The sequence below is a fragment of the Nycticebus coucang genome, chromosome 2, assembly GCF_027406575.1.
Source record: "Nycticebus coucang isolate mNycCou1 chromosome 2, mNycCou1.pri, whole genome shotgun sequence".
In the NCBI taxonomy this organism is placed as follows: Eukaryota; Metazoa; Chordata; class Mammalia; order Primates; family Lorisidae; genus Nycticebus; species Nycticebus coucang.
In genome coordinates this window covers 182,922,103-182,942,586 of record NC_069781.1, presented here as the reverse complement: position 1 = coordinate 182,942,586, position 20,484 = coordinate 182,922,103, and the positions used below count along the sequence as shown (strand labels likewise).

Sequence of the window (20,484 nt, the reverse complement as noted above, 5' to 3'; positions counted from 1 at the left end):
GTGCTTTTTTATCCAGGGAGCCAGCCTGTGCCTCTTCAATGGTGAATTCAGTCCATTGACTTTTATTGAGAAAATTGATAAGTGGTGGAATTCTATTCATCTTATCTTGTGAAAGTCTGTTGTGTAGTTTTATCTTTTGCACCACTGTGGAAGCTAAGTTTTGACGTTTAGCTTCTGGGTGTTTATTTTGTTGATGGTCCATTGTGGTGGTGGTCAGTGTTGCAAATAGGTCTAAGTATTTCCTGTAGAGCTGGTCTTGTTGTGAATGTTCCTCAGTGCTTGTATATCTGCAAAAGATTTGATTTCTCCATCAGTTTTGAAGCTTAGTTTAGCAGGACGCAGAATTCTGGACTGAAAAGTGTTTATAAGAGTGTCGAAGGTGGGCTTGGTGCCTGTAGCACAGTGGTTATGGCAGCAGCTACATACACCTAGGGTGGCAGGTTTGAATTCTGCCTGGGCCAGCTAAACCACAATGGCAGCTATAACAAAAAAAAAAATAGCCAGGTGTTGTGGCCAGTGCCTGTAGTCCCAGCTACTTGGGAGGCTGAGGCAAGAGAATCGCTTAAGCCCAAGAGTTTGAGGTTGCTGTGAGCTGTGAGACCACTGCACTCTACTGAGGGTGACATAGTGAGACTCTGTCTCCAAAAAAAAAAAAAAAGAATGTCGGGCGGCGCCTGTGGCTCAGTGAGTAGGGCGCCAGCCCCATATGCCGAGGGTGGCGGGTTCAAACCCAGCCCCGGCCAAACTGCAACCAAAAAATAGCCGGGTGTTGTGGCAGGCACCTGTAGTCCCAGCTGCTTGGGAGGCTGAGGCAAGAGAATCGCGTAAGCCCAAGAGTTAAGAGGTTGCTGTGAGCTGTGTGACGCCGTGGCACTCTACCCGAGGGCGGTACAGTGAGACTCTGTCTCTACAAAAAAAAAAAAAAAGAATGTCAAAGGTGGATCACTATGCTCTTTTGGCTTGGAATGTTTCAGTTGAAAAGTCTGCGGTCATCCTAATGGCTCTGCATCTGTAGGTCAGTTGGCACTTACTCCTGGCTGCTTGCAGAATTTTTTCTTTCATCTTGACTTTGGACAGGTTCATTACAATGTGTCTTGGAGAGGCTCTGTTAGAGTTGAGATGACCTGGGGTTCAGTATCCATCTGAAAGGAGTGTGTCAGGATCATTAATAAAATTTGGGACATTTTCATTTACGATGGTCTCCAGTAGGGCTTCCATTCCTTTAGGACAGTCTTCTTCCCCTCCAGGAATCCCTATTATTCATATGTTTGAACACTTCATGGATTCTTGTGGTTTTCTAAGCACCTGCTTTACTTTCTCTCTCTTCTTTTGTGCCTCTTTAACAACCTGGGTGAACTTGAAAACTTGATCCTCTGGCTCTGAGGCTCTTTCTTCTCCGTGGTCTGACCTGTTGTGACACTTCCCACTGCATCTTCACATTCCTGATTGTCTCCTTCATTTCCTTCAGCTCCTCCACATCCTTTCTATACTCTGCGTATCTCCCATCTGACTGTTGGTTCTGTCTCTCCATTTTCTCATCCATTCCTTTTATTGTCTTATCCATATTTTAAATACCCTTTCTGTTAAGTCCATTAATTCTTTATAGGTGGAGTCTTCTGCAGTAGCTGCCTCATGGTCCCCTGGGAGAGTTGCTCTGTTTTGGTTTTTCTGTTGCTTCCTCCTCATTTGCTCTTTCTTCTTGTTCACCTCCTTGTCCTTTTTCCTTCTCACTAATTTCTTTGTTTTAAACAGAAGTCTTTGCTCTTGAGGACAGTATGTTACAATATGTCACCAGGACACCAGGTGGCGCTGTGGTTTTTTTAGGAGACAGCACAGCCAGCCTGCAACCTCAGTGGTCCTTACTCCAAACTCAGTTGCCTTTGGTGATGGCCTGATTGTTTCCTCAGCATTCAGACCCTGCCGGTGTCTGTCTTAAAGCTCACAAGAATCCTGCAGGGGCAGGTCTCACCGTGCCCTCTGACTCCAGTTCCCAGGGGTATGGGAGTCCTTCACCTGTCCCAAGACTGAAGTTCTGATCCCAGCAGGCGGAATTACAATGGCTGTGCTTTACGACCCTGCTGAGACCTTCTCACGACCTTCCCACAGTGGCAGCCCCCTGGCTGCGGAGACCTTCTCAGTATGGCTGCCTCACCAAACCTATGGCAAGTCCACACCAACTGGCCTTTGAATCTGGTTGCTGTATTCTGTTCAAGTCTGCCCACTCTTCCAAGCTTTCCACTAAACACACAGCTTCTCCCAACTACTGAAAACTAGCGGAAGGTTTCTTCCCATCTGGACCTCCATAGGCCGATCCCAGCTGGTCACAGTCACTTGCCTGATTCATCAGATTTCCACCTCTCGTGCTCATACTCTGTATCCAGCTCTCCACATCCTCGCCGTGCTCCCTGAGCTATGACTTTGGGTAAGGTCTCCGTGCCAGGGATGGCTGGGTTCTCTGTTTTTCTCCAGTCGTTCTAGGAAAGCTCAGCTGAATGATGCCTGTGGTCCGCCACCTTGATCCATCTCCCAGTTTTTCCATGATGCTGGTTTTGGGTAATGAAACTTGAAAGCAGAAAGACCTGAAATGTGATTCGGATCCAATTTCTGCATCCCAGTGTGAAGACTGAGGTGCACTGCATGGTGTTCGTGGGAAAAGAGGAGCGTCTGCTGGGCAGTATGCTTTTTCTCTTTAATCCGTTCACTTTTCTGTCATAAGTACCCTGTTTCCTCGAAAATAAGACATCCTCCGAAAATAAGACCTACTTACAGGAAAGATAAGATGTCCCCTGAAAATAAGACCTAGCACATCTTTGGGAGCACACCTTAAAATAAGACACTGTCTTATTTTCGGGGAAACAGGGTATTATCCCCTTTACTGTGATTCTTTAGTATACTTCTGTAATTATTAAATTGGTTTTTGTTATTCGGCATGTGTCTTAATAGATATACATGGAAAATGAGTAAAACGTGGCCAGTGTGGTGGCTCATTGCCTATAATCCCAGCACTCTGAGAGGCTGAGACAGGAGGATCCCTTGAACTCAGGAGTTTGAGACCAGCCTGAGTCAAGAGTGAGATCCTGTCACTACTAAAAACAGAAAAATTAGCTGAGTGTTGTGGTGGGCATCTGTAGTCCCAGCTACTTGGGAGGCTGAGGCAAGAGGATTGTTTGAGCCCAGAACTTTGAGGTTGCTGTGAGCTGTGACACTGCAGCACTGTACCCAAGAAGACAAAGTGAGACTATGTCTCCAAAACAAAAAAAAAAAAGAAAGAAAGAGAAACAGGACACAACTCCAAGAGGGACTCTACCTAACAAATGCAAACATTGTAACCTAGTTGTCTGTACACTCTTATTAACCTGAAATAACAAGAAAAGAAAATGAGTGAAACATGCATTTTGGCAAAAAAGTACAAACTCCTCAGTTTTTTTTTTGAGGAGGCTTTGGGTTAGAAAGGGGAAACGTTTCAGGAAAGGGACATGTTCTGGATCATGTTGAAGCCATTATCTGGAGACCGTATTCTGTAAGTACTGGCGTGTGAGTACCCTGAACTCACTGCAGGCGCCCGGCAGTGCAGAGCACTGAGGCGGGAGCAGTCTTCATGGGGCCCCTGGCCAGCGGGGGCTCCGGGCTTGGGCCCTCGGACGCCTACCTGGGCTGGGTAGATCCTTCTGGGTTTGCTTGGCTGCTTCATCAGCCCCGTCCCACGTAATCTTTCTGGGCCCACCGTGCTGCCTTGCTGGGGGCTTATGCGTGCGGACAATGCCACCTCTATGTACCATGGGGCGTGAGAAACTGGCGAGACATTGAAGAAGGGGCTCTGGCCCTGTCAGCCCTGGGTTGGTCTGCCCCCAGACTCCAGGCCAAGTGGGGTGGGGAGCTTTCACATCTCTGCTGTCCTGGGCAGAGAGTGTGCTTCTTCCTAGAGGTGGGACTCGGGTAGCCGAGACCTGTCGTGACACCCTGCCCCCCCACCCCGCTGGGCTCTGCGGGTGGTGTGACTGTGCATGTGAGTGGCACAGGAGTGTGGGCAGCTCTCACTCCTCCCACCACTCCCTCCCTTTCCCTTCTTCAGAGTCTGGGAGAAATGAAAATTAATATGTGTTCAAGTATTTTTATGGAGTTTTAATCCAGAGGATGCATTTATGGTATCTTGTAGGAAACAGCCTACACAGTTCAGAGGACTGTCGGTCAGCTCCTGCCCTGTAGTGAGCAGCCACACGGCTCAGCAGCAGGCAAGACAGACCGTTTTTGTTACAGGTCCCTGGGTTGGCTGGGGCTTGGCTGGTGTGGTCTAGGCTCTGCTGGGTGGATGCTTCAGGCTCTGACTTACGTGGCCCATGTCCTCCTCAAACCAATGACAGCGGTCACAGGAACCAAGGGGACCTTTTAAGGCTGGCTCTGAAGTAGCACAGTCCTGCCTAGGATAGCTGAGCTGGCTGCCCTGTGGGTTCCAGTGATGGTAGGGTAAAAAACTGATTCAGGGGTGGCGCCTGTAGCTCAAAGGGGTAGGGCGCCGGCCCCATATGCCGGAGATGATGGGTTCAGACCCAGCCCCAGCCAGAAACTGCAAAAAAAAAAAAAAGAACTGTTTCAGGGAGCGGAGGGAGGTTGAATTTTTTTTTTTGACAAATGTCTCACTTAGTGAAACTCCAGCCAGCAGACTCTGGGAGATCAAGGAGCTACTACGCTACCAGAGAAAAGCTGGAATGTGGCACGGAAAGGAACCAAGAGAACAAGAAGTGTGACCAGAGTGCTAGAGCACACAGCCTTAGGTGGTGGTGAAGGCTCCCAGTCTTCTAGGTCAAGGGAATGGGGCAGAGAAGAGGTGGGAAGTTTAGGGCTCAGCAGGTTCAACATCTTTAAATATAAACTAGTTTTTTTTGGCCGGGTCTGGGTTTGAACCCACCACATCTGGCATATGGGGCCGGCGCCCTACTCCTTTGAGCCACAGGCGCCCCTCTATAATAAATAAATCTGGGAGGCCAAGGCTGGAGGATCTAGGAGTTCAAGACCAGCCTGAGCAAGAGCAAGACCGCATCTTTAAAAACTAGCTGGGCACTGTGGTGGGCACCTGTAGTCTCAGCTACTTGGGAGGTTGAGGGAAGATAATCGCTTAAGCCCGAGTATGAGATTGCTTTGAGCTGTGATGCCACAGTACTCTACTGAGAGCAACGTAGTGAGACTCTATCTCAAAAAAAAAAAAAAAAAATAATGTTTTTCTGCCAAAAAGTGTGCGGTTAACTCCATACAACACACTCAACACACACATACCCAGAACTCTACATGAGAGTCACTTTCACTTGTGAAACAAAGTGAAGTACTATGATTTTGAAGAAATGTCACTTATTAGGGAAATACATGTTAAAGCCATGATGTAGTATCATATGGCCACCAAAGTGACTTAAGATTAAAAGAGCAGCATAGCACATGTCAGGGTCAAAAGCAGCTGGAACCTCCATCCAGAGCTGATGGTGGGCGGCACACACCTGTGATCTGATCCCAGCACTCTGGGAGGCTGGCGAGGGATGATGGCTTGAGCCCGGGAGTTAAAAGACCAGCCTGAACAAAGCAGAAAAAGCCAGCGGGATGTGGTAGGTGCCTGTAGGCCCACGGGCAGGAGGATCCTTGCTCCCAGGAGTCTGGGGCTGTAGGGAGCTGTGATAACACCCCTGCTTGTCACAGAGTGAGACACTGTCTCTAACAACAACAACAAAAGATGGTGTAACCACCTAGAGACAAGCTGACACTTTCTTATAAAGTTATAAATGCCTGTTTGTTCGTGCAATTCCAGTTTCAGGGAATCTATCTCAAATATGTGAAAGCGAGCGTCCACAACAGTTCTTTCAGGTAAGGCTTATAGCGTCTGTATTCACAGAGCTCCGGACTGGAAGCCTCAGCTGTCCAGTGGAGCAGAACAGCAGTGTTTAAAACTGCTCATCTCAGAAATATGACGTGACGAGAGAAACCGAGTCCAGAAGAAGACAACGCTGTGTGCTCTGTGTTCGTGAAGCTCAGGACTTTTTAGAGTGACTGAAACACAACCGTCTTTTGTCAGAGATCAGTAGCTTCATGGGCGTGTAAATTTAACTAAATGCGTTGAATTTCACACTTTAGATTTATGGGTTTTGTTCTATGTAAATTTTGCCCAGAGTTAAAAATAGGACAGAGGCTGAATGAATGGTTCACCATTTCACACAAGGCCCTTTGCGACCCAGCCGGTCTCCGACTTTGTTCTTTGCCCCAGAATAGGTGTGGGTGGAGGGCGTGGCGTCTGTTTTTCTCCCAGTTTAAGAATATGTAGGTGTTTAAAAAAAAAATCTGTAGATGTCTTTCAAGGCTCTGCTCTAAAGACTCTTTTTGTAACGTCTTTTTCTGGTCTCTTGGCAAAATTGTTTCTTGCTCTTGAGTTTATGCTGTTGCGTATGTTGTGAACATGAAAATTTTCAGGCGGTGTTTGTTGTTCGGTTCTCTTCCCAGGTAGAGTGTTAGTTTGCCGACCTCAGGTGTAACCCAAGGAAAGCAAAATTACTTTGTCAACATCTCCTTTCCTCAAAAGGTAGAATTTTTTTTCCTAACATGGCTGTGGATACTGTGATTCAGAAGTTGGCAAACTTTCTGTAAAGGACTGGGCAGTAAATGTTCTGGGCTCTGTGGATTACATATGGTCCCTGTCACATGTTTTTTTTTAATAACCCTTTAAGAATGTAAAGATCATTCTTAACTCTCAGACAGTACAAAAACAAGCCAGTTTGGTCGGGGTCTGCCAACCCCTGTTATCTAAAACATTTGAATTATAAGCAAAATAATGTAGATTGTTGATGTTTGGAGTGAACAGTACCAAAAAGTATTTTTAAAATAGATTGATTTCCAAATGGCATCAGTAACTAGATGTAACTTTCTATTTAAATGATTTTTTTCCTCCCTCTAACAGTCACTGTAGTTTGCTGTATTTTGAGGTACAGAGGCAGCACCACTCACAGTCCCACCACTGGTGTGTCTAAGGTGCCGGGCCTTGCTCTGGTCTTCTGCTTGGCCAGATGGTCAGCACCAGTGTCCTTGGGCCAAGTGAGATGACACAGTGGCAGCTGCTGAGCCTGGGGTGTGTTCTCGAAGGACTGTCCAGTAGTAGAATATCAAAGAAAACTTCAAAGAAACGTCTGATCCCGTGGCAGCCTACTAAAACCTACAGTGGGTAGTTCCTAAAGATTTGAAGGAATGATTGTGATCTTTCGGAGTAAAAACAAAATAGAGGAAGACGATACAGGAGTCATAGTTAAACAGACTCACATAAACTAAAAATAAGATACACGAAACACTGGCAGATGCCACCTTTGTGATGATGTCACTGACGGAATATATCTGTATCCTTTAAAAAGAGATTATTTTGAAAAACCCATAGATTTCTTTTTTTTTTTTTGCAGTTTTTTTGGCCGGGGCTGAGTTTGAACCCGCCACCTTCAGCATATGGGGCCGGTGCCCTACCCCTTTGAGCCACAGGTGCCGCCCAAAGGCAGATCATTTCTTTTTTTTTTGCAGTTTTTGGCCAGGGCTAGGCTTGAACCCACCCCTCTGGCATATGGAGCCTACACCCTACTCCTTTGAGCCACAGACGCCACTCATCCCACAGATTTCTGAAAAGGTTGCAAGTACAGTAAATAACTTTTCTGAATCATTTCGGAGTGAATAGTGGACCTGTTGCCCCATCAGCCCCAAATTTTGATCATATCCGTGTGTGTGTGTATAAATGTTTGTTTATTTACGTAGGTGTCTTTCAAGGCTCTGCTCTAAAAGACACTTTTTGTAATGTCTTTTCCTGGTCTGTTAGCAAAATTGTTTCTTGCTCTCGAGTTTATGTCGTTGTGTATACAACTTTTGGAGACAGGATCTTGCTGTGTTTTGCCTTGCCTGGAATGCAGTGGAGTCAACACAGCTCACTGCAGCCTCCAAATTCTGGGATCAAGTGGCCTCAGCCTCTTTTTATTTTTTGTAGAGATGGGGTTTTGCTGTGATGCCAGGCTGGTCTTGAATTCCTGGGTTCAAGCAGCCTTCCCACCTCTGCAGCCTGATGGTAATTTTCTACAAACAGTGACTCTCTTAGGTCATTCTGGTGCAGCCACTGAGATGAGGTGAGCAGGACAACGTGACGTCTCTGCTCTCAGCCTCATTGGTGCTTCAACTGCTGTCGCAGTGACACCTCCCACCCCCAGGGGAGCAGGGTCCTACTCCAGGGGCACTCACTCATCACGTTTCCTTTACCGGTAGCTGAAGTGACGTTGCTGGTGATGAGGCTCTGGCCACACTCGCCTTCTGTGTGCAGGGGGCAACTAACACTTTCTGGTCCTCTTCTGGGGATCCTTAGCCCATTTCCATGCTGATGCCAGGATTCTTCTGTAACAACTGCTTTTTAACTAGAGAAAGAGCCTATTCTTACTAGACTTTGAACTACAGCATTCATTCCTGTCTTGTGGGATCAGGGCTCCTGCTCCCTCAGTGGGTTTTGTCCCATCACTGTCATTCATTCCCGTCTTACGGGATCAGGGCTCCTGCTCCCTCAGTGGGTTTCGTCCCATCGCTGTCATTCATTCCCGTCTTACGGGATCAGGGCTCCTGCTCCCTCAGTGGGTTTCGTCCCATCGCTGTCATTCATTCCCGTCTTACGGGATCAGGGCTCCTGCTCCCTCAGTGGGTTTCGTCCCATCGCTGTCATTCATTCCCGTCTTACGGGGTCAGGGCTCCTGCTCCCTCAGTGGGTTTCGTCCCATCGCTGTCATTCATTCCCGTCTTACGGGATCAGGGCTCCTGCTCCCTCAGTGGGTTTCGTCCCATCGCTGTCATTCATTCCCGTCTTACGGTATCAGGGCTCCTGCTCCCTTAGTGGGTTTCGTCCCATCGCTGTCATTCATTCCCGTCTTACGGGATCAGGGCTCCTGCTCCCTCAGTGGGTTTCGTCCCATCGCTGTCATTCATTCCCGTCTTGTGGGGTCAGGGCTCCTGCTCCCTCAGTGGGTTTCGTCCCATCGCTGTCATTCATTCCCGTCTTACGGGGTCAGGGCTCCTGCTCCCTCAGTGGGTTTCATCCCATCGCTGTCATTCATTCCCGTCTTACGGGGTCAGGGCTCCTGCTCCCTCAGTGGGTTTCGTCCCATCACTGTCATTCATTCCCGTCTTGTGGGGTCAGGGCTCCTGCTCCCTCAGTGGGTTTCGTCCCATCGCTGTCATTCATTCCCGTCTTGTGGGATCAGGGCTCCTGCTCCCTCAGTGGGTTTCGTCCCATCGCTGTCATTCATTCCCGTCTTGTGGGGTCAGGGCTCCTGCTCCCTCAGTGGGTTTCGTCCCATCGCTGTCATTCATTCCCGTCTTGTGGGATCAGGGCTCCTGCTCCCTCAGTGGGTTTCGTCCCATCGCTGTCATTCATTCCCGTCTTGTGGGATCAGGGCTCCTGCTCCCTCAGTGGGTTTCGTCCCACCGCTGTCATTCATTCCCGTCTTATGTCCCTCAGGCTCCAGATCTGTGCTGCCCAGAGCCATCTGCTGTTCTCCTTGGCCCCAGGCTGTCAGTGCGTGTGAGTCAGGTGAGAGGGCGGGTTGAGGGGATGCAGCAGGTTCTTTAGTGGCTGAGGATTCGAGTTCAGGTCTTTGGAGGGGCATCTAATTATTTCTCCACCTGTCTAAACCACCCCACTTCACTAACTGTGGGACTGATGTTGTGAGATGTTACGTCCTCTCAATGGTAAAAGCATTGCCAGTCACGCTGCTTTCTGTTGCTTCCAATTTTATTGAAAGAACCCTTTGAAAACATGGTCTAGTACATGTATAGAAAGGAAAATATCCGTATTAATTGATAGGCTGGCGTGTTGGCTCATGCCTGTAGACCTAGCACTTTGGGAGGCTGGGGCAGGAGGATTGCTTTGAGCCCAGGAGGTTTTTTTTTTTTTTTTGAGACAGAGTCTCAAGCTGTCACCTTGGATAAGAGTGCCGTGGCATCACAGATCACAGCAACCTCAAACTCTTGGGCTCAAGTTATCCTCTTGTCTCAGCCTCCCAAGTAGCTGGAACTACAGGTGCCACCACTCAAAACTATTTTTAGGGACGGGGTCTTGCTCTTGCCCAAGACAGTCTTGAACTCATGAGCTCAGGCAGTCTACCTGCCTCGGCCTCCCAAAATGCTAGGATTACAGATGTGAGTCACCGCATTCAGCCCTTAGAGCCCAGGAGTTTGTGATGCTAGACTGAACAGCATAGCAGGAAAGTAGAAAAATTAGGCAAGAGTGATGGCGGGTGCCTGTAGTACTAGCTATTCAAGAGGCTGAGGCAGGAGGATTGTTCGCGCCTGGGAGTTGGAGGCTGCAGTGAGCTATAGTGACACCACTGCATCCTACCGAGGGTGAGAGAGCAAGTCCTGTCTCAAAAAAAAAAAAAGGAAAGCTGGAAAAAAAACAGGTAAGATGCTCTATGTGTCTTCATAGACACGTGCGCCTCTCCTGAGTCCTGGGTGTCTGGCTTCCCACTCAGGGCCATCCATCCTCCCTGCTGTCCAGTGCACATTGGGGTGGGGGCACCCCTGATGCACACTGTCGCGGCCAGTGTTTCTGCTGAGCTGCTGGGCCCTGTCGTGCAGCTGTGTTGCTGGCTTGCTCCTCATCTTACTGGGAGGTGGCAGGACCTGGCCATCAGCAGGTGTGAGACGCCTTCAGCATTATGACTTTAGAGGTATTGAAATGTAAAAGGCCAAGGCTGGAAATGGCATCTTGTGATTAGAACACTGTGGTGACCCGTGGCACTGACCACAGGCAGGGCCTGACTTGATGTCACCATTCCTATTCCAGCATGTTCCCTCCTTTTTCTAGTTACATTAATGTACTGGTTTTATTGGGTATTGATTCAGTTACCAAAATGGTGGTTTAATGTGGTTATGTATGAGGATATGAGATATAACGAGTAAGATTTGAGAAAAACTTGGAATGCGCACCTAGAGAAGAGAACGTGCCCAGACGAGGGCCTGACCCAGCCCTGTCCCCTGCAGTCCTGCCCACGTCCCTGCGCAGGCGAAGTCTGGCCCAGTGCAGGCGTACACTTGGTCTAGTTGATGTGGTTCCTGCCATCCCGGTCCTGCTGGCACTGTCTTCTCCCGTCAGGTGGGGGGTGATACTTTGCCCTCCAGTGTGCTTGCCTGCTGCCCTCCCCAGGGCCAGGCCACACCTGACTGCCGGGACATAGAAGCAGATGGGGCCTATGTGGCCCTGCCCCAGCCCTGGTGCAGGAAGAGATCACCAAATAGAAAAACCAGCCGGGTGTGGCCTCTCCCAGGGGAGGAGGAGCTGCTCTGTCAGAGCAGACTGAGCAGGTCGAGAAGAAATCACCTTAAAATGATGAAACCATGATACAGAAATTCTGGGGGACATCACCTGTAATTGCAGCAGCACATGTCATCATCTCTAGCGTTTTCAGTCACTTCCTGTAAGTGCTTTTCATTTATTTACATCTTTAAACTATAATCATATTGCATATATCATTTGTAATTTTCTGGTTGATGTTACAAGCCTTTTGTCCTGTTTTATAACGATGGCCTTTCATGACGCCCAGGGCGAGAGTGTGCTGATAGCCCTCCTGCCTCGGTCTCAGGGCTATCGGGGCGTGGGGCCGGGCGCACGGGCAGTTCTGCAGGCTCCAAAGCCCGTGGGGCCTAGAGTTTGAAATGCCTGTTTCATCTGAAAACCACTGAGTAACATTCATCTGTGTCTCACATTTTCCTGTCCAGATGTGAGTCACTTCCTACTCTTAAGTCCAGAAAAGGGTTTTTTCTTTCTAATATTATTCAGGCCTGGAACACTGAGGTTCACACGGGTGGTCTTGGAAGGGAGACTGCTGACAGTGTGTCCTGCACTCATCAGGAGCTGCGTCTTCTGTTGTTAGAAAAGTACATGATACGGGGTAGAGTGATGTCATTGTGGCAGGATTTTAAAATACTGGTTTGGAAAAACATAGGATGTTTGCTGACAGTCTGGCTGAGGAAGCCAGTCCAGGGCAGAGAGCTGCTGCTGCTGAGTGAGACCAGGGAGGGGCTGACTACGTCAGAAGGGAAACAAACATGCTTATTTTTCAGAATTCCTTCCTGTAGGGTGCTATTTTAACCTTATAATACTCTAATCCAGATGGACTCCAGTGCTCCAAGAGGCACATCATCCCTGAGGCGTGAGTGGTCTGAGCAGGGCAGGCTGGGGAGGCTCTTCCTGCACCAGGCCCGGTGCAGGGCCACATAAGCCCCATCTGCTTCTATGTCCTGGTGGCCGGTGTGGTGTGGTGTAGCCTGGCACTAGCAGGCTCTTGTAGGGTATGTTGGTGAATGAATGATGATGGCTGTTCAGAGCAGAGTTGGCAAACATACCCTGCAAAGGTGTTGATAGTAAATATTTTTGGCTTTGGGAGCTGTGCAGCACCTGGTGTGCCTCGGCTATGCTGTGGGGTGCAGGGCCGCAAGTGACTGTGGACAAGGGGGTGGCCGTGGCCTAACGGGCCACTCACAGACAGGTGGGCAGCCCGGTGAGACTGCCTGGGGAGTGCACCTGATGACTGGACTGCCCGTGTCTGTGCCATCTAGTGTAGCCACCCCAGCAGGTGTGGCTGCCGGATGCCTAAAATACGGTTATTTAGTGCAACTGCAGGACTGAATGTTTAGTTTGATTTGAATTTAAAGTATTCACATGTGGTCAGTGGCTCCCATACTGGGCTGTGTAGGCTTAGAGCCCTCTGCAGAGTGGACTGTGCAGAGAGTCATCTCAGCAGGGGTCCTCAAACTTTTTAAACAGGGGGCCAGTTCACTGTCCCTCAGACCGTTGGAGAGTCGGACTATAGTTTAAAAAAAACGACTATGAACAAATTCCTATGCACACTGCACATATTTTGAAGTATAAAAACAAAATGGGAACAAATATAATCACATTGCTGCACGTGGCCTGTGGACCATAGTTTGAGGACCCTTGCTAAGGTAAGAAAGCTCAGTGGCCAAAAGAATTAGGGAATCACTGTTAAAAATAATTTTAAAAAGAAAGTTATTTACTAAAGGACTTCTCAGAGCCTTTCGTGTGCTAATGCACATTAACAGTATATGAAACGCTGGCACTGTGGCTCGCACCTGTGATCCCAGCACTCTGGGAGGAAGGCAGGAGGATCCCTGGAGCTCTGAAGTTCAGGACCAGGCTGTGTAAGAGTGAGACCCCATCTCTATTACAAATAGAAAAACCAGCCGGGTGTCATGGCGGGCACCCATAGTCCCAGCTACTTGGGAGGCTGAGGAAAGAGAGTCACTTAAGCCCAAGAGTTTGAGGTTGCTGTGAGCTATGACGCCATAGCACTCTACTGAGGGCGACATAGTGAGACTCTGTCTCAAAAAAAAAGAAAAAAGAAAAGGGGGCTCTGAGATTGTTTTTTTCCCAAAGCTTTCTGACAATGTATTTTTCTGAGGGGCAGCCACATGTGTTCCTTGGAGATGACTTTGGAAAACATTGGTCGTATTGAGTGTCTCCCATTGGACAAAGTGAGGTTTAACAGAAGTGCAGACATCCCCCTAGTCTGGGTAGTAGGTGGGGCCTGTCATATACTGATGCTGGCGTGTCGGGGCCTTCCTGGCTGGCCACACGGGTGGAGTGTGCTACTGTCTGTGGCTGTGGAGAGAGAAACTTGGAGTGGCAGTTGTGTGAGGTGTGGTGAGATGGGCCAGCACGTGGCCTGGCAGCCGGAGGTGCACACCCCGCTGTGGGTGGGGCGGGAGCCACAGACTGTCTGATGAGTGAATATCTGAGTTCATTGCCCAGATGCAGTGGCTTATGCCTATCATCCCTCTGGTTTGGGAGGCCGAGGATGGAGGATCACTTGAGCCTAGGAGTTGAAGGATGCAGTGAGTTATGGTGACGCCGCTACACTCCAGCCTGGGTGACAGTAGGAGAACCCGTGTGACCTTATTTTTGAGATGGGAAAAGTGTACCAGTGTATGTGGAGAAGGAGGAATGAGGGAGTTGATGGCTCCAAGCACTCTGGCTACCTCTTCGCACTCTCGGGCCATGTGCTCCATCTCTGTGACTCCTTAGCTGCTGTTCTGGCCTCCACCCTCCCTGGCCTGAGAGGGGAAGGAGGAGAGGTCACAGAGGAGGGCCCTCTGGTGGCTGTGTGCTTGGAGAAGGATCATCTGGAACAGTCACAGATGAAAATACGAGCATTAGTTTTTCAGAAATTAGAGCAGACTGGTCACTGCTGTGAGGGTCAGCAGAGGCCGCACGCCCTGGTCCCAGGTATGGCTCATGCTGTCCTGCAGCGCCGTCCCTGCTCCTCCTTTCCTGGGACTTGGTTTTGTTTTTTGTTTTTTGTACTTTCTGTTTTGCTTCTGAATTTCCCCTCCGTGTGTGCTGGCTTCTTACTTTCCTCTGAAATCTCTGGGTCCAAGTGGGGCCCCACAGAAGTGGCCGGACAGCCTGGTGTTGAGAATCTTGTTTTGACAATTGCCAAAATATCAAATGCAAAATAATCATGTGTATACTTAAAGCTCTTATTTCATTTTTATAATTTTGTTTTTTTGTTTTTTTTGTTTTACTTTTACAGTGAGTGTTGAAAAGATAGACCTGAAGGGATTATCACACACAAAAAATGACAGGAATGTTGAATGTTCCTTTGAGGTAAGATGCTAAGTTTTTTCCCTCTCCTCTCTAACGGCTAGGAAGAAGGCATTTGCCAGGAGTAGAGTCTTTCTTTCTCTGAGTAGAACCTGTGCCTTGTTGTGAAGCTGTGTGCGAGGGCCGTGTGAGGTAGGACGCCGGCAGTACCCTGGGGGGGGTTGTCCCCAGGATGGGGGCTGTGGGCTGCCCTTCTGGAGCCTGTGTGGGGCCTCTGCCAGGGAAGCGCAGGTCTGTCTCTGCTAGTGTAGGAGGATGTTAGTAGCACTCACCTTGGGGTTCCGGGACAGCGAGCCCCGCAAGTTTTCAACACAGGGCCTGGAGTGTTGATTGCTGCAGAGATGAGCTGTTCTCTGTCTCTTTACTCGTTGATGAAAGCTCCGTGGTCCACACAGCGGAACTTCTCTGAACTGACATGCCCAGATGCTGGTTGGTCACCAAGGAAGTGAAGGATGATGAAAAGTGAACTGTACTGTATGTTAGTTAGAGCCTGGCGTTCTCAGCAGTGGGTTAGCCTCACAGAAGTTTGTTTCTGTGGCTCCAGAGCACACAGAAGGCTCCTCTAGACAGCAGCCATGCCCTGTCAGAGCCTCGGGGCTGCAGGCCTTCCTGGTTTCTGCCCTCAGTCTCCCGGGCTGCAGTCCTCACATGCTCATTCTGGGTAGCAGGATGCTAGGTGAAGATGAGGAGAAAGGTTACTTCTGTCTTTCTTTTAAGGGACATTCCTGAAAGCAACTTCACTTGTGTTGGCCAAAATTCAGTTTCTTGGTCCTATTTAGCTTAGAGAGAGGCTGGGAAATGTCCCCTCTTGTGTTAGGCTATCCATGACCAAGCGCATGTTGAATCCTGCCTGATCATCAAAGGCTGCTCCCAGCATCATTGCAGAGACATCTTGGGAGTAGAGACTTCTGGTTAACACCTAGTATGTACGTTGTGCAGCTTACTGATTTATGAAACAGGGTAGCCACATCAAAATACTTTAAACCCTTTTACTGCTAACAGGATAGCATCACCAAGGATAATGATGTGAGGCTTAGGGAGACGCTGAGCTGTGAAGGCAGTCATCCTGCTGCAGTGTGCCTTCCAGAGTGTGAGGACAATGCTGAGCTCTGGAGGCTGGTGCGGCCTGTGAGGGCCGCCTGAGGTCCTGTGTGGCCTGCGAGGGCCGCCTGAGGTCCTGTGCGGCCTGCGAGGGCAGTCTGAAGTCCTGGTGTGGCGGAGGCCATGCTGTACACGGGCTTCCCAGGGGCTAAGCAGAAGCCACAGTGGCTCCCAGAATACTCTGCAGCCCAGTGGTGACCCCAGAAATGCTGGGCGCTCTGCCGTCTCCCTCCGTCCATGCTTTGCGTTGCAACTCTGTGGATCCCCTTGGGAGCATCCTTGGCTCCAGCAGGGCATGGACTGCTGAGGGGGCTGTGCAGGAGGCTATTGGGAGGAGCCCCTCGTCGTCATGGGCCCTGATTTGTTCCCAGTCCTCGTCCAGTTATTTGCTGTGAGGACTTCAAGGCCTTGCAGTGGGGTGTGGGGCCTCAGACTAGGTGGGGCTGCCTGTGGCTTCTCGATGAAGAAACGAGCTTTGGCAAAATGGATACTTGGTCTCTATGGCCTCTGCCTGGAAAGAAGACCTCTGATGGGCCAGGGAGGGAGCCACCTGCTGCAGGCTAGACACTGTGCCCTGAATGTTCTGGAAGCACAAGGAACAACCCTAGGGTAGCCTGGAGCCACGCCCGAGACTGCTGCTTGTGTGCAGGATGCCCCTCATCTGACTGTGGACCCTCAGCTTATGATGTTCTCCATTCCAGATGGTTCAGCTGAGGTGTTTCAGGACTCAAAAGAACGTCACTTTTCGGGAAAGGTACTTTCTTAATGTGATAACTGACAGTGTCTTGTTTGGGGGACCGAGGATCCCTCACTGCCCAGCAGACCAGCTGATTAGAGTTCTCACTTTCTGTACCCTCAGGAATTCACAGCCCAAGTGTTGGATGGATAGTGATTCTCCATCCAAGGCACAGAGTAATTATTGACATTCTTTAAATCTGCCCTTTTAGTTACCACTTGGTTCATGTGCACAGCTTCAACTGTGGACTCATTTTGGTCATGGCTGGTGAGCTGCAGCCCAGGTAATGGTGGTGCTACTCGGGGAACTTGAGCTCAGGTCCCTGTCATGTGGGAAAGTGGGACCCTCTTGGCTGAGCTGCTCTGGGCATTTCCCCACTGTGTTTCACAGCCAACAGCCGGCAGAGACCAGCTCTGGGGGTCAGCGAACCACGTGAGCAGCAGAAGATGGGTCTTTAACCCCCACCCTCCAAAAAGAAGCCTAGTGGGAATTTTCTATTTTAGAAATCAATAAGTTGATTCAGAAAATTATATGGAAAGAACTAGAGTAATTAAAATAACTCTGAAAAGGGGCAGCACCTATGGCTCAAGGAGTAGGGTGCCAGCCCCATATGCATATGCTGGAGGTGGCGGGTTCAAACCTGGCCCTGGCCAAAAACTGCAAAAAAAAAAATAATAATAATAATAAAAATAAAATAAAATAACTCTCAAAAGAAGGGAAAAGTTGGAGGACTTGCAAGCTTGATTTCAAGGCTTGATGAGCACAGGTGGGCAACCCTGCGTTGCTGGCACAGATTCTGGGACAGAAGAGAGACTTGCTGCAAATAGTTAATGGACTTTTGACACAGGTATGGAGGCAGTTGGACAGTTGAGTGGAGGAAGGATGGGTTTTTCAACAAGTCTGGAACCAACATCCATGTACACAAAAATAAACTGAAAATTGATTACAGACCTAAATGTAAAACTAAAATGCACATAACTTTCAGGAGAAGGTGGGCAGCGCCTGTGACTCAGTGAGTAGGGCACTGGCCCCATATACCAAGGGTGGTGGGTTCAAGTCCAGCCCCGGCCAAACTGCAACAAAAAAATAGCCGGGCATTGTGGCAGGCGCCTGTAGTCCCAGCTACTTGGGAGGCTGAGGCAAGAGAATCCCAAGCCCAGGAGTTGGAAGTTGCTTTGAGCTGTGATGCTACAGCACTCTACCGAGGGTGATAAAGTGAAACTCTATCTCTAAAAAAAAACAACAACAAAAAAAAAACAACTCACAAGTCCTTTCAGGAGAAGGTGTAGGAGAAAACTTTGTGATTTAAACTAGGTAATGATCTCTAAGATACAGTGCCCCCAAAATGACAAAGTTGATAAATTAGATTTCATCAAAATGTCAAACTTGGGCTCGGCACCCATAGCACTGAGGCTGGAGGGTTTGAACCCTCTTGGACCTGCTAAAACAATAATGCCAGGCTTGGTGCCTATAGCTCAGCGGATAGGGCACCAGCCATATACACTGGAGCTGGTGGATTTGAACCCAGCCCTTGCTTGCCAAACAACAGTGACAGCTGCAACCAAAAAGTAGCCGGGCATTGTGGCGGGCGCCTATAGTCCCGGCTACTTGGGAGGCTGAGGCAAGAGAATCACTTAAGCCCAAGAGTTTGAGGTTGCTGTGAGGTGCCACTCCATGGCACTCTACTGGGAGTGACATAGTGAGACTTTGTCTCAAAAAAAAAAAAAAAATTGTCAAACTTGCTCTTTGAGAGGTATTGTGAAGAGAATGAAAGACAAGCCATGGATTAGGAGAAAATAGTAACAAATCACATGTCTGGTGAAGGCTCTTCAGACTTCATGGTAAGCAAACAACTTAGTAAAACATGGATGAAAGATCAGAACAGTTCGCCAAGGAAGGTGTGTGGTGTGAGCAGATGTGAAGGGATGTCCAGGACTGTCAGCACTGCTGTCAGGACAGCTCAAGTGGAGAACACCCTGCACTGCCTGCCGGCGGCACCGCAGAGTAGCCGGTATCGCGTTCATTACTGGGAATGAGAAATGCCGCAGTGTCTCTGGAAAACAGTGGCCGTTTCTTAAAAAGTCAGCCCTACAGTGTGACCCGTCAGCTCCAGGCCTCTGTCTTACCCAGGGAGATCACGAATGTTGGAGAGACGCACGTGTGAATGTTCAGAGCAGCTTGTGTGTGGACGCCGTGGGACTGTCACCCATACAAATGCCCCTTCACTGGAGGGTGGGTGGGCACACTGGGGTTGCGTCCGGCTCCAGAAGTGACTGCGGATGTGTTCAGCAGTGTAGACGGAAGGACTCCGCACTGTGTACATACACCACGAGTCTTCACACGGCATCCTGGGAAAGGCCCACACACACGTAGCAACAGAAAGCCGGTGCTTTCCTGAGAGCTGGAGGAAGCTTCCGGGGTGTTCACAAACGTTGAAACATCAAATTATATACTATATGTGCTTTGCTGTTGTTTAAAATTTATTAAACCTCTTTTTTAAAAAAATTGAGGATTCAAATTTTATTTTTGTCCAAAGAACCGTAATGAAAATTAAATTGTCCTTAAAGAAGTTGTCTTTTGTAAATATGGAAATAAATAGCTATTTTACTGTGCCATACTTTGGTGAAGGATGATAGTTTGTTGCTAACAGTATGTGAAGATTCAAAGAAACTTTTTTTTCTGCAGGGTTTCACTTCTTCGGGGAGAAATAAATAACTTTTCCCTAATTGTCTCTGCCTTGTTTCTCTCTAGTTTAAACCTGTGGGTGCCCTTGTTGCCCAGGGTACAAGTGAGAGGTCACAGCTGCGTAGGAGGGAGGCGGCTTCTGGCAAGTTACTCAAGTCTACTACACATAGGAGTTGAGTTTCCGGCTCTTTTCCATGGAGTTGGTTTTGATTTTTCTGAAATTGTAATTACTGGCTGCTGTTACTGAGGAAATCAAATCAGCATGCAGGAAGCAATAGCAGCATCTTTGGAATATAAAATTAGTCTGTAACTATGTACGTGTGAAATGTCTACATTTACTAGCTTTTCCAAATTTACTGTAAAGAAATTGAAATAACTAGAACGTTTAAGTTTTCTTATGATGATGAATCCGGAGGAAAAAACATTGAAAGATTCAGCAACCTTGAAATACCTGTGACCATGGTAGAGTTGTATTGACTTAAAAAGAATTACGAAACAGTAACAATAAAAAGCAACTCTTTTAACATCATTCGTCCTTAAAATCACCCAGATATTTTATTTTAGTGTCATAGGATGAGTCCTGGCAACTTTTTTTTTTTTTTTTTGAGACAGAGTCACAGTTTGTTGCCCTCGGTAGAGTGCCATGGCGTCACCGCTCACAGCTCCCTCAAACTCCTGGGCTCAAGTGATCCTCTTGCCTCAGCCTTCCAAGTAGCTGGGACTACAGGTGCCTGCCACAACACCTGGCTATTTTTTGTTTTGTTTGTTTGTTTAATAGGCCCAGGTGGGGTTCGAACCCACCAGTCCCAGAGCATGTGGCTGGCACCCTAACCACTGACCTATGTGTGCCTCCTTGGCAACTTTTTTTTTTTTTTTATGGTAGAGACACAGCCTCACTCTATTGCCCTCGGTAGAGTGCCCTGGCATCACATTGCTCACAGCAACCTCCAACTCCTGGGCTTAGGCAATTCTCCTGCCTCAGCCTCCTGAGCAGCTGGGACTACAGGCGACTGTCATAACGCCCGGCTATTTTTTGTTGCGGTTTGGCTGGGGCCGGGTTTGAACCCGCCACTCTTGGTATATGGGGCCAGTGCCCTATCCACTGAGCCACAGGCGCCGCCCACCCTTGGCAACTTTTAAAAATTGAATTAGGTTTTTCTTTGTTTTCGAGACCAGCTGGTAAGAAATCAAGTTTTTGTTTTCATCAGATGTGTGTGCATAGTTCAGAGTCCAGCGAGTCTTGCGGACTTGTCTGGCCCTTGCCTCTGGGTTCGGGTGATGGTGCCTGTGGCCCTTGGTG

General features: G+C 48.7%; 1 protein-coding gene across 2 annotated transcripts in view; it reads left to right on the top strand.

The window, feature by feature from the left end:
• ZCCHC14 (zinc finger CCHC-type containing 14) overlaps positions 1 to 20,484 on the top strand; it is a 79,561-nt gene that overhangs the window by 38,016 nt on the left and 21,061 nt on the right. For both annotated transcript variants that reach the window (XM_053554394.1, XM_053554387.1), the window contains exon 3: positions 14,592 to 14,665. In XM_053554394.1, the coding sequence (XP_053410369.1) occupies positions 14,592 to 14,665 (74 nt within the window). The remainder of the gene's footprint in view (positions 1 to 14,591; positions 14,666 to 20,484) is intronic.